The sequence below is a fragment of the Kwoniella bestiolae genome, chromosome 3 (assembly GCF_000512585.2).
Source record: "Kwoniella bestiolae CBS 10118 chromosome 3, complete sequence".
Taxonomy (NCBI): Eukaryota; Fungi; Basidiomycota; class Tremellomycetes; order Tremellales; family Cryptococcaceae; genus Kwoniella; species Kwoniella bestiolae.
The window spans coordinates 396451-409439 of NC_089243.1; the positions used below are offsets into that span (position 1 = coordinate 396451).

General features: G+C 46.6%; 6 protein-coding genes across 6 annotated transcripts; 2 read left to right on the forward strand and 4 right to left on the reverse strand.

Annotated features, from left to right (window-relative positions):
• Positions 1-539: 539 nt before the first annotated feature.
• On the reverse strand, positions 540-1468 carry I302_104820 (uncharacterized protein; the record flags this gene model as incomplete). The annotated part of the gene is made up of 3 exons (XM_019195680.1): positions 540-640; positions 694-996; positions 1060-1468. The coding sequence occupies 3 exons, from the start codon at positions 1466-1468 to the stop codon at positions 540-542; spliced, it is 813 nt and encodes a 270-aa protein (XP_019042503.1).
• A 1253-nt stretch (positions 1469-2721) lies between these two features.
• Positions 2722-4639, reverse strand: I302_104821 (uncharacterized protein; the record flags this gene model as incomplete). The annotated part of the gene is made up of 7 exons (XM_019195679.1): positions 2722-2916; positions 2997-3221; positions 3338-3744; positions 3813-3907; positions 3984-4182; positions 4259-4558; positions 4624-4639. 7 exons carry the CDS (start codon positions 4637-4639, stop codon positions 2722-2724), a joined length of 1437 nt encoding a protein of 478 aa, XP_019042502.1.
• Positions 4640-5178: 539 nt separating this feature from the next.
• On the forward strand, positions 5179-7707 carry I302_104822 (uncharacterized protein; the record flags this gene model as incomplete). Its single annotated transcript, XM_019195678.1, has 4 exons — positions 5179-5624; positions 5703-6798; positions 6971-7183; positions 7351-7707. The coding sequence occupies 4 exons, from the start codon at positions 5179-5181 to the stop codon at positions 7705-7707; spliced, it is 2112 nt and encodes a 703-aa protein (XP_019042501.1).
• A 618-nt stretch (positions 7708-8325) lies between these two features.
• I302_104823 (uncharacterized protein) lies at positions 8326-9337 on the reverse strand (the record flags this gene model as incomplete). The annotated part of the gene is made up of 6 exons (XM_019195677.1): positions 8326-8375; positions 8472-8548; positions 8644-8687; positions 8882-8979; positions 9167-9191; positions 9257-9337. 6 exons carry the CDS (start codon positions 9335-9337, stop codon positions 8326-8328), a joined length of 375 nt encoding a protein of 124 aa, XP_019042500.1.
• Positions 9338-9922: 585 nt separating this feature from the next.
• Positions 9923-11177, forward strand: I302_104824 (uncharacterized protein; the record flags this gene model as incomplete). The annotated part of the gene is made up of 5 exons (XM_019195676.1): positions 9923-9965; positions 10056-10210; positions 10388-10540; positions 10656-11044; positions 11123-11177. The coding sequence occupies 5 exons, from the start codon at positions 9923-9925 to the stop codon at positions 11175-11177; spliced, it is 795 nt and encodes a 264-aa protein (XP_019042499.1).
• A 375-nt stretch (positions 11178-11552) lies between these two features.
• I302_104825 (uncharacterized protein) lies at positions 11553-12867 on the reverse strand (the record flags this gene model as incomplete). Its single annotated transcript, XM_019195675.1, has 5 exons — positions 11553-11766; positions 11891-12049; positions 12236-12491; positions 12617-12714; positions 12836-12867. 5 exons carry the CDS (start codon positions 12865-12867, stop codon positions 11553-11555), a joined length of 759 nt encoding a protein of 252 aa, XP_019042498.1.
• Between the last annotated feature and the right edge of the window lie 122 nt (positions 12868-12989).

Consider the following 12989-nt stretch of genomic DNA (forward strand, 5'->3'; position numbering starts at 1 on the left):
ACACATATGCACGAGTGAGAGGTGAGTGGCTAACCTTTCTTTCAGAGCGTACTCTACAAACAGTGGCATGATTCGTAGATGGGGTAGGTCTTATTTGTCATCCTTTTCCAATCCCGATAGAGAGGGGGCAACCACTTTAGACGGTCGTTTCCTGGTTTCGACCATGAATCTTCTTTGTTCTTCCTCAGTAAACAGGTCCTTTCCGAATTTTGTGAGCGTATCTGATATCTATCTCCTGTATGGAATGCAAAGGTGCACATCAGTACGACCCCACCAGAAACAATGTATGAAATATGAGCACACTTGACAGTACATTCCCTTATCGAGTGACGTTCCGCATAATCCTTGATGCTCGTTTTCCCTCTGATGAAAGCTTCTAAAACTTGCATTTCGCAGGGAAGCGGTCTCTTGAGATGCCATTCCAACTCGGTTTCTTCGCCCTGCGATGTTATATTTGATCGGTCCAGCATGGCATTTGAGTCTCAATTCTTCCCTTGTCGGATAACGCACTTCTCTGCGTTTTGTCGGTCGATCATCTTCTACACACAGGGTCTCGTGGTCGATATTAATGCCTTTAGCGTTTGCGATTGATATGAGCTTAGCGTATATCCTGAGAGTCGAGTGAAATCAGCCGCAGCATCTGTGTAATACTCCGTCAGCTTGCGTTCCGCCGTAGCAAGGGACATCGCATACGTCGTTTAGCCTTCCAGCTCAATTCCTTATCCCAGTTATCTCGTTTTTTCGTTACCCTTCTATTCATCCCCTTAACAAGGTACCTTTCACATAGATCTTCTAGATGTATGTATCCCTTTCCTCCGCCCCTCCACTCGGGTTCGACCATTCTTGCTAATCTAGATAATGCCAAGAAGGAGGACGGCTCGAATCTATAAATAGAGCTAAGGTACTCTACCAGTTTGTTGTAATCTTCTTTGATCCTCAATCCCACTTTGTAGACATTGGGATCTCTAATGAGGCACACACCTACGGATGGCAACACTGTCCGTCCATCAGGTGATCAGCTGAGATGCCGACGTGACAAAACGCATGAAGTATGCTCACTCGAGTGATATTTATCCGTACGTTGGTACAGAACGATCAATCTGTCACCACAGAATTGCATCAATGAGATAATGTGTTCTGCCGAGACAAGCGGCCATATCATGTCGAAGCCAAGGACTGATCCATCGAGCTGAGAGAGGTATTCGTTCGCTTCTTGCGGACAAGAGGTATATAGGATCTTGGGTGGAGCCGGACCATCGTAGTGCTGCAATGTAGTGGGTGGATCCTCTTTCGGGACATTTTGCTTCGTATCGATTGTGCTGTTACACAAAGGTTGGGCTGTTCTTGCTGTTGAGAAAGACGAAAGAGGATAATGATGTCGAATCGAAAGTGATGGAGGATTGAGGAAGATATCCCTAAGAGCTGAGGTGGTAGCCCGAGCAGGTGTCCTTTGAAGTAGAAACCTCATTGGCCGAAGATGGGATATTCTTGGTCTGAGCATCATCGTGGAGTCTCTGCACTCATTATATCGGAATGAACTGAATCACAAACAGGTAATTTATACATGGATGACTGTGATAGCAAACAATGGAGGGGACTGGCATAATGATCTCTACTTGACGACTTTGATGTGATCAAGGGCTCGTGCGTATTGTGAGTGATGTTAAGTAGATTTGATGCTTGCCAGGCCAATGTTGATGGATTAGTCAGAGATGAGACATGATTGGGGCGGATGGAATAAGGTTCAACTCGGCTCCGTTGACCATTAAGACATCGTCGAACCTTTAAACACGGCCTGGGACAGTTAATGCTTGGGGATGCCTTGCGCCTTACACTGGTCAGCGAGTCCTGGGGAGAATGGACATCTCCAGTGCCTATGACTACATGAGTTGACCATGACCATCATTGACTTTGTTCTATATCATATCATATCAATAATCATCTGACACAATGTTGACATTCACTGGATTATTTTTGAGCGGCCCTGCGCATCGCAGTATGCTCTACACGTTTAGTATCGTCAGCTCACACGTCTTATTATATTCGACATCAAGTGGAAATCGCAGTATCAGTCCCCATCTCGAAGATTCTCGGAAAGCCCACGAGGAAATCGAGATGAGTAAGACACTGTTTCCTCGTGTAACCGTGTGTGATTCGACTGATCTGATTGGAAGTCATTCATTCTCAGTATGTCAATAAAGGCAAGATACAAAGTACCCTCCAGCGACAACTGCCCCTGCCCTCTCGCTACACATTCGGATACTGGAAGCTCCGGTGGGAAGGTGTATAACGTTGGAATTGAAAGGGTACGAGAAAACCAATACGAGTTGTTCAATGTCCGAAAGTTTAGAGATAGAGTGAGGCGTGGAAAGCTTGGTCAGGATGATTATGATAGTGAAGGTGACGATGGATACTTCTGGGAGGAGATGGACAAGCACAATAGACGAATGGTGGTTGGATTTGAGAGATTCTGGAGATCATGAAGGTAAAAAAGATGATCATGATCATGAGTGGATGAGTGGGAAGGGTATTGGGTATTTCTGACAGATTCGGAACAGAAAGGGCTCAAATCTCTACCTGACACCTGATGATTCATATCTGATTGCGGTGGTTCGAATATATTATTACATTCTATGCATACCATATACCATACACCGACATTGAATCTGACCCAATCTAGTCGTTCTACTTGCACCCTAGTGAACCACACTGTATATCAGCTTACTGTCCTTCAACGAAAATACAAGAGCAAGGTGACTCACGTTGATGCACAATGTTCATCCCATGTTCCTCATACTCATCTTTCGTAACCCACAACTGGTGGAAAGTACCCAACGAGGCCAAAACAGATCCCCCAACCCATGATGAGTATTTCCTCTCGAAGGGTATGGTGGGTGAATGGATCTTGATTTTTTGCTATTTTCATTGCCAGCATCATATCAGCTTATGATTGCGTCGACTTTGTCGAGATAGCTGTGACGGAAAGGAGAACATACACTAGGCATCAAAGCTGCCAATTCCACGTCCAATCTCTCTATCAACCCTCTGGTCAGGGATGTATTTCCGACTACTACGATATTCTGTAATAACGCTGCTCTGACGTCAACGTCACACGCCATTATACTATCGTGGACTAGTTGGGAGAGCGAAACGAGATCTTTGAGAGAGTGGGAATGGTCGGTGTTGGTTATTGATCGGAGGGTCGCCGGGGGCTCAACTGACTAAAAAGATACATAAGTTAGCATACGAGTATCGTTGGCGCAAGCCTAATATGCGATTGTAAAAATATCCAAAGCACACGTGGGATCGAAATCATTGTAAAGGGAGGTTGACCCACCTGGTTAAAGTAATTCTTAGGATCAAACAACATCTCCGTAAACCTATATCTCTCCTCCCCGAAATACTGATGATACCCATCTGGGAACTCGTACAACACCTGAGGAAGGTCCTTTGAAGTATTGAAATCGAACCCTTTGTAATTGACCACCTCCGTACATGACTCCTTCCAATTTTCAATAACGCTATTCTCGCTCCATCTCTTCCATGATGCCGTCGTGTCTGGTAGTCTGTCGTCTCTCAAGATTGGATTTGGTTTAAGGCCAGGTTCAGGTTGCGGGTCTCTCTTTGAGATAAGGTGTCGAGAGGCGAGGGAGAGGGGGAATGATCGGGTGGAAGAGGGTTGGGTGAAGTGGGAATGAAGTTGGGAGATTAGGAGTTCTGAGCTGAGGGGTTGACGCTTCGTTCCTACGGCACATAGTCAGATATGTGAGCTTGAAGTTACCCTTACCGCGAGAAGTAGCACAAAAGCTCACCAGCCCTCAAAGCGTAACCATCCACTACGGGTACGGCACTACTATGTGTGTATCCTACGTCCAACACCAGAGCGGTAGGTTTTCCAGCAGCGAAGCTATATCCAAGCGGAATACAATGTCAGTCTGATTGGGGCGTATGATGATTACGACGACAGGAAACCTTCCACGCACGCTGAAAGGACACCCCCTGAACCGAAATACAGCGCCGGCATCTTCTCCCCCTCAAAGACCATCTCCGTCAACTGTTCTCTCGCCTTTGGGGTGTTCCATGCTGGTTCAGTAATCATTATAGGATGTTCACTGGGGTCCACACCCAATTTATCATGGAGTATATGATTTAAAAGCCTCGAAGCGGGTTCGGCATCGTGTACTACCCATCGCGTCAGAAGATCATTCGTCAGCCAGGCGTATATAACAGAGGGAGAGATGCTAAAGACAGGACATACCAACACCATCCAAAGTGAAATTCCCAACTTCCATACCCTTTCTCCACACTCCCACACCATCATCCCCCACATAATATTTCCTTGTTGTTTTGGCTGCTCCGTTGGGTTTCTCCTCTCCATCACCCATTACTACATCTTCACCATTGCTATTCCCATTTGCGGTTGAGGACTCCCCTTCACCTTCGGGCGTATCGATGTACCCGTAGAACGAGGGTGTGACTACTCTTGGACAGTCTTCTCCTGCGTAGCCTGCTCTGGTGGTATATGACCCGAAGTCCACTACTAGGGCTGATACTTCGTCTATAAAGGGAAAGGGGAATGGTAAACAACTATTATCTACACGCGCGAAGGAAGGAGAAACTCACCTCCATTGTATACCATCTTGCTTTTTGCTTTGTTTTCCTGGTCGTCCTGCTGAGATGAAGATGGAGAAGGGGGGAGCGAAGATCTAAGATGTGATGCTGTTATGAAATATAACTTGTGACAGACGATAAACAGAAAGAGCGACAGAGCGAGAGTGTTAATGTTTGACAGTCGATGTTGGATTCGCGTTGATATCGAGGTCAATAAAGGGGGTATATGAGTTACACGTGGCATTGATTTATATATTGTACGGTGATAAAGTTATAATGAACCCAACAATGCTCTAGGTGGGTTGCTGCATTGATCCTCGTACTCGTATCCTTCGAATGAGTCCAAGAAAGATGAGATGAGGTATCCTTGATTTTACTTTTACCATAAGATCAAAGAGGGTCATACAGATCTATCACTTGTCGTGCATATCTATCCATACATCGCCTGTCCAGCTCAACATATGTCAAAATACCCCATGTCCTGTTCAAAGCTCAATACAACCCAAATATAACCAGAATCATAGTCACCCCAGCAAAACCTATCATAATCCCACCCACACCACATCGATGCCAAACCAAACAACAGCGACGGCCTCCCTCCATGCCCTGACCGAACGCCTTGCCTCGCAATCCCGCTCCCTCCATCCTTTTATCAATCCCACAGGTGGCCTCCCGCTCCCTCCCAACTTCCCCTCTCCTCAAGCACTAGCTCACGCAGCCTCAGCGTACAGACAACCTGCACCTCCACCTTCTCTCCCTTCTATCCAGATTACAGGGAGGCATCAGGATCCCACCAACTCCGACCAAGCCAACACCAACACCAACGGTAGTGGGAAATCGGATGGACCAGGGGTAGGAGTGGTGCGGTGTCAGGACGGACGAGCGTGGCAGGAGAAGAACCGACATGCCAGTGAGAGATTGAGTCGGTTCAGCGAGGACGAGGTGGATGGTTTTGTGGGTAATATGGGTATGGTGTTGCGCAAGGAGTATGATTGTTGGGTTGAGCAGTGTTGGTGGGTCTACCTCTCCTAATTATTGTATCTCAAATCGCCATAAGGTATAGGAGTGATACTTATATCGGCGAACTGTAGGCAAGAAGCATTCCACCATCTATTCACCCACACCCTTCCCAACCTAATAATCCACCTAATCATGACCGGTTCCACACCCACCTTTCTTCGTCGTAAGATAGTCTACGGCGGCCAACAACTAGACCACCTCTTCCAATCTCAAATGTTACATCTCCTATACGAAGAGCTTGAACAGCGCCTATCAGGCTCCAAACCGCACTTCGAGCCTTCATCCTCATCCAACCCTAACAAACTCTCCCCACTGGGACTACCTACCCCCGCTCCTGCCCCAAATTCTGGCAGTACGGGACTGTACAGAGATGGGATATGTTTCCATAATTTGAGTTATCATCATGGTATACCAGAGGAGGAGGACGACCACGGACCATGCCTCTGTCAACTGACAACATGTCTCAACTGCTTCCATCAGGCCGCCATATCCCGCCGCGGCCCAGTGAGTCTATTACCGTACGAGCTAAAGTCTACGAAGGTGTCCAACGGATGGTTAGGCGGCGTAGAAAGTGAAGATCAGGCGAAAGCGCGGCAAGAGAGTTTGAGGCGTAAATCGCCTGATCAGCTGAATTTACCTGAGGGGAAAGGGTTTATACAGAATACGTCGTCTAAGCCCAACAAGGTAGTTAGGGGACCTTCGATATTTCCCCATCCGCAGATGACAGACGTGTTAGCTGTTGAAGAACACCTAAGATGGAGGTTGAAAGAGATGGGAGCGAAAGATCAGGCGGTAGAAAATCGTTATGGACCATCTACGAACAATCCCCAGGCATTAGATGGAATAGATCTGGGTTTACCCCAATCTCAGACACAGAGTCAGGACGATGCGATATCGGAAGATGGATCTGTATCTGGTAAATCCACTGTGGCGCCTTCGAAGACAGCCGCAGGTACGGGCAACAAGATAAAAGTTGCGAAAGGGCGGGGAGGCAAGTTGAGGAAGATGATTGTTAATCCGAATGGGACGATACCGAAGTCGAATAAAGATGGGACGAATACGAAAGATGGGAAGAAGGCGGTGGTGTATCTCCCGAAGGAGTGGACAGAGGAAGATGCGAGTCAGAGGAATACGGCTATTGTATTGACTTTTAGGCATTTCGTGAAGGTTAGTTGGGTGTGCCTTCCTCTGTAAGAAGCAAACATTCCGACGGCGGTTTCACGTGTCCACTACCACCATGTCTACGTTCAATGCTGAAGGAGTCATGATTGGACTGAATATATATCGGATATCGGGGTGATTTAACCTGAAAATAATGCTGATATATCTTCCCGCTCAGCTCCTGCACCAAATCTCCACTGCAGCTTCACCGTTCTCTTATCCCTCCTACGCCAAGGACATCGACGAACTTCAACGAGTCCACCCTATAGCGTTGTATAGACGATTGGCAGAACCATCTGTGCAACGGAGGGACGACCCGAACGAGCTGAAAGCTTGGCAAGGGTGTATGGATAAGTGGGCGGAGGAACTGGGAGGGAGGGAACGTAAGCGGGTGGGTGTTTTTCTTTTCAATAATCATCTGGGGAGCGTAGTGAGTGGGTAGTGCAATAGGGATAGTTGATGTGTCAAACGGTATAGCTAGCATAGGGTTCCCGCGCAGCTGTCCAACATGGATCTTCTACAAAGAATCCAGCTAACATGACTTTCCGATTCTCGCAGGGAAACGAACACTCCAACTCCAAACAACATCCCCAAGCCGTCCAATCATACACCCGTGCCATCTCTTTGGACGGTAAGAAAACAGTCTACTACTCGAACCGCGCAATCGCACTGAACAATATGGGTTCCCACGAAAAGGCCGAGATAGATTGTAATTACCTTTTATCTAGGGATCCCAAGAACCAAAAGGCACTGTATCAACGTGCGATAGCTAGGAAGGGGTTGGGGAAGTTGAAGTTGGCTGAAAGTGATTTGGAGGAGCTGTTGAAGCAGACGGATTTGAATGCCAGTCCTGCTCAGGGAGTACAGGGGAATGAAAGTGCGAGGATGTTGAGGAATAGCTTGTATGGTCGGTAGTTCTTTGTCATCCTTTGCTTAAGCTAGGCTAGGGTTCAAATTGGAGTTGGAAGGTATGGTAGATAGTGTTGCTGTGCCGGTGTCTTGTCACTTTGTCTTTTGTCCTTCTTGACCTATGTCTACTGCTTGTTCAATCTGTAGCATGTCATTACGGTGCCCTTTTTTTCGATATGTACTCCTCGTGCATTCCTTGCGTGCTTCTCAATGCCATTCCAATGATATGGTACGAGTCGAGAGATGTCAGCTTCGGTCGTCTCATACCTCCGAAATACACAGCTCTTCGTGCGCTCATGATATGATGTCGTCGCTGTGACGAGTCAACATTCTAAGATATAAGCAAGTCATTGATGATAAGACCTCTCAGGAGTACTGAGGGACAGAATCTTTTGGGTGTTCAGGTATGTTTGGATCTATCCCATCGTATTATATACCCATTTCAGTATATAGCTATACATCTATAATCGAACGGAAACTCGACCATGCTTTTCTGGTTTCCCTCTTAAGGAGTTGACTACCCCTGTCTCATTCTCATTCTCATCTCATCTCATCTCATCTCGATGACAGACATGACATAACCCCTATCCATCTTCCTCTCTCACACCCCCACAACCCAATAGCTTATCGCCTGACACCTTGATTCGTTCGGGTAGTACCACGTCGAGCGTTTGCTATATCGGATATCCCAAGATCAGTATACGTTTTCCATTTGATGCTGAGATACAAATAGACTGAAAGATAGTTGAGAAAGGAAAACATAGACCCACCCCGTTGGATCGTAGCTCTTCCTCTGGCTGCTCCGATACCCCTTCCTCGCATGGCATTTGGGCCGACTCTCTTGAACCTGCATCACGCATCAGGGCGTATCAGCTTGCATTCCCTTTTATTCGATATGCTGATAATGATAATGAGTGAGCAGGTATAACAAGACCAACTCACATGGGTGCGTTGGCGAGTAAATCTGGGACAATGACGAATCGGATCTGAATGTATAGAATGATTATCAGCGTTAATTCAATATCGTTTTACTTCATATTTCCAAGGATGCTATATGAATCCCTCTTGAATCCTCGCAATGCTGATTTTGAAGTACGATTGACCATCTCGGCCGGTCGATCGAACAGGGCGAACAACAGACTGCACCTTGCCTTCCGCCTTGTGAATCGTGAACACTCACCATACTGCCCCTGATGTAGACTTGTTCCAATTGCGAGACACGTCCATCCCTGGCTGTGACTGTTATTTCCCTTAATGAGATGTTCAACGAATCTTCGGCTGTGAGTGCGAGCAACGGGTAGGATGAGGTGTCGAGAGATCACGAGTGATGTCGTTGATGGAAGGGCAATCATTCAAAGTTCGACAAGTAGTTTGGTTCGACATAACGGGTAACAGGCAGGAAAAAGACAATTCGAATGATCAGCTTCATCCCGTTCGCAACTGCACTGAGAGTACATGGACTCACCCTCCATCAACTTTCCTCTGTACATCTACGCGATCAGATCAAATCTCATCAGCATGATACCCCTCACGGACATAGCGAAAGTCAACCCACCTCTCCGGTCTTCAATTCAACAGTCACTATATGACCTAACGATTCATGTAAGAGCTTTACGGGGACACCCAAGTTGGCCATTTTGCGTGAGGATTATCGTTGAGGTGGAGAGATGGAGATTGTGAGTGCGATGGTTGGTAGAGTATTGATGTGAGTGATTTTTACTTATCTCGAAGAAGAGAACATCGAGTATCGACTCTATTATTTGCTTTGGTCGAGAGGAGGGATGTTGAGATGTCGAGGAAAGAGGGGTATTAAGTGGGTGGAACATATAGGAAAAGTAGCAGGAATTATATGGGTGACACGAATAAGTGTAGTATATAGGACAAGGTGATTCCCGCCGATCACGAGTGAAAGTGAAACCAAGTTTATTCGATCTGCGACTACAAGGTATGTGGTATGTTTACGTTAGTTTGGTACTGTAAGAGTGAGATTAATGTTAACGATGATGACGACACTACATCATCAACAACAATACGAGTAGCAAGACTAGTACGAGTATCAATCATATGATCCACTACTATATAAATAGCCAAAGGAATCTATTTACCTTGTTTACATCTTTGCTTCTTTTCTCTTCCTTCTCCTCCTCTACCTTTACTAGATATCAATACTAATCAACCCATCCAAACTATACTAATCATCAATAACGATACAAGATACAAGATGGCACCCAAATCAGATCAAGACGTAGTAAACGATTTCAACGGTCAGTTTCTATTCCCCTCATTACCCCTTCCCTTGCTCTGCTCTTTTTCACTTGTGATATCCCCGCTAATACCCTTAGTATATCTTGTAGAAATCGTAAACATGACAGCAGACGAGCTGGAGGCGTTCCTCAAAACCGAGGGATCGGAAACTACAGGATTCCAAAAGGAAGACGGATCGGGTGAATCGATAGGGCATGAATCGGGGAGGAAGATTGTTGATATCCTAAAGAGAAATCCTGATAAGGTGGGTTGTAATTCCTCAATTCCAAAAATCAGTACCGAACATCTTATCTTCCCTGTGGCCTTTCACGCTTGGATCGTATTACCCACATCGCCCTTCTCCAATGATATTGTACTTTAATCCTTCCTTGTCGCTTTGCCTAGAATATCCCGTAACTCACACTGTCTACTCCCCTCACAGGACCCATCGAAATATACCGAAGAAGATAAAGAACACATGCGAAGAGTCGTCTCATATTGTAAGAGACACCTGGCCCAGGAAGGTAAATTGAAGGAAACAAAGACTCCAGAGGAGTTGGAGAAGACCAAGTCGACCAGAAGTCTGAAGAACTGGGTGAGTCAACCTCTCTCTTCTTTCTTCGCTTCTAGCTCTTACAGATCTTATGGGGAAGTACCAGACCCCACGTATTGAATCACAGGGCTAAGCTGACGATATACATTACATATAGGGCCACGATCCCATGAAGACCCTCCCCAAATCCGCCAAACCAACTTCCAAGAAATCTGAGAAACCACCCTCCAAGAAAGCCGACAAACCCAAATCAAAGGGTAAATCCGAACAAGCAGACGAGAAGAAGGACCAGGCAGAAGATCAGAAGGACGACGCCGAAGATAAGAAAGGAGAAGAACCTGAAAAACCCAAATCCAAAGGTCGAGGTAGACCACCCAACAGCAAGAAAGAGGACTCCCCCAAGAAACCATCTACAGAGGATGCCGAAGTAGGTGAGAAGAGGGGTAGAGGTAGACCACCTACTAGTAAAAAGGAGGAGTCACCTAAGCAGGCAACTGAGGAGGATAAGGATAAGGAGGTGGAGAAACCTGCTAGTAAGAAGGCGAAGTGAGTGACCTCTCTTCCTGCACAGTCCCTTGAACGATCGTGGAGATGATATTGACTGATCGATGTCTGTAACTGCAGGACCGCTACTGAGGGAACGAGGAAACCACCTAGTAGAGGTGTGAAGAAGGGTTAGATGGTGGATAAGGGATGAGAGAGCGAAGTATAGGAGTTTGATGAAAGGGGAAACAGAGGACGTTGAGTTGATACCGTCAAGTAGTTCATACATGATAAACAAACAGGAATAAGAGATTTGTATACATACATGAAATTGAATTATATGTAATTCAGCGACAGCGGTCAAAAGGGTTTGATAAACGTAAAATGGGGTCAGAAAGTCATCATATGCCCCGTCGACCATAACCAGCATGATCTCATGCAACCGAGTCAATCGCTGTGAATATTCGATGTATATACATATCATCATCCGACTACTTGCTTCTTCTCGTATAAACACAACTCATCTCCCCATCCGACTCATACCCCTTCATCCATCTATTGTTGAAGACCCCTACAAAGAGAGATAATCCCTAACCTCATTCTCCGACAACTTCCTAAACGTAGGAGGTAATCTCTCACCCGACTTCTCCTCCATCTGTTCGGGTGTGGGAACGGTGATAACTCCAATTTCGATGGTCTGCTCGGTCATCTGACCTTCGAACCCTTCTTTGAGGGTTAGGAGGGCGGTGTGGATGGCATCTTCGAGGGAGAGTTCGTCGTTGTATCTAAATTTGGGCGCAGGGGGTTCGTCAGTATTCAGTGTGGCCATCTCTTTTACCTCTACTCCTTTGATCGGGGCGCGTCATTCTCGAATCAGTCAGGCCTATTGAGAGAAACAGAAACACCCACCTCTTCTCCAAAAAGGTCTTGGCGTTGACCATGTTCTTACCGATCGCACTGGCTTTCCAAGCCCAGTATGAACCTGATGGATCGATCTGCCATAATGATTGGTTTCTGTGGGAGTCCCATCCTGCGATAAGGAGGGAGATACCGTATGGTCTCACACCACTACGATGGGTCAAAAGATGTATCAGCATTGAGTGAATCATTCCAGAGATACCGAAACCGACGACTACTTCATCCGTCTGTGTATCAAATTCAACAGCTCGGAAGTAATGTGTCACTCTCCTACACGATACTAGACCAGACCAAATGCTCCACCACCCTCATCAACCTGATGAGAAAACCACTCACCCAGACTGGGTCGCTTTCTGCATCACCCCCGCCACCTCCTGCACCAACACCTTCGTAGGCGGATACTCCCCATACACCTTCCAATAGGCTTGAGCGATCTTCCTCGCCTTTGCAACTAAGATTCTGAAATCTGGACCCATACCTGAATAGACAAATCCTATATTGGGACATATGGGGGCGACCTTCTCGAGAGCGGAGGGGTCGATAAGGAGGGAAGGGGATTTCTTCTCTGTTGCGAGGACTATGCCGTTTGTAGCTGTTTTATACGGTGTTAGCTATATCTGCAGTTTGAAGGTGATTGGATGGAAGGACTGCTGAAGATAGGTGTACGAGAGAGAGGTGACGGGACAGGGTGATTATATCGGACTGTGCGCGACTCACCCTTGATACCTAGCGAGGTGGTTCCGCCCGAGACGGCTGCCAAGGCATGTTCGATCTGTACTAATTTACCAGATGGAGAGAAGGTAGTGAGGGAGAAGCTACACACAGCATAGATGTCAGGATAAGGCATCATTCTGACAACAGCTAGCAATGATAGCAGAGGGGCAACTCCCTCGAAGAGGTGTCCAGCTCAGAGTGATAGGAGGTATGATGACTCACGAATAAGCACCACCGCTTCCTGGGCCTGACATTGTGTTTTGATTGATTGACGATGACTTTGGGAGGTTGAAAGGGAAGTGTTGAGGTCGATTCGGAGGATGGGTGTCTGGTGAGTCCTGTGCAAAGAGCTTCCGATTGGATCTCGGAGAGACAG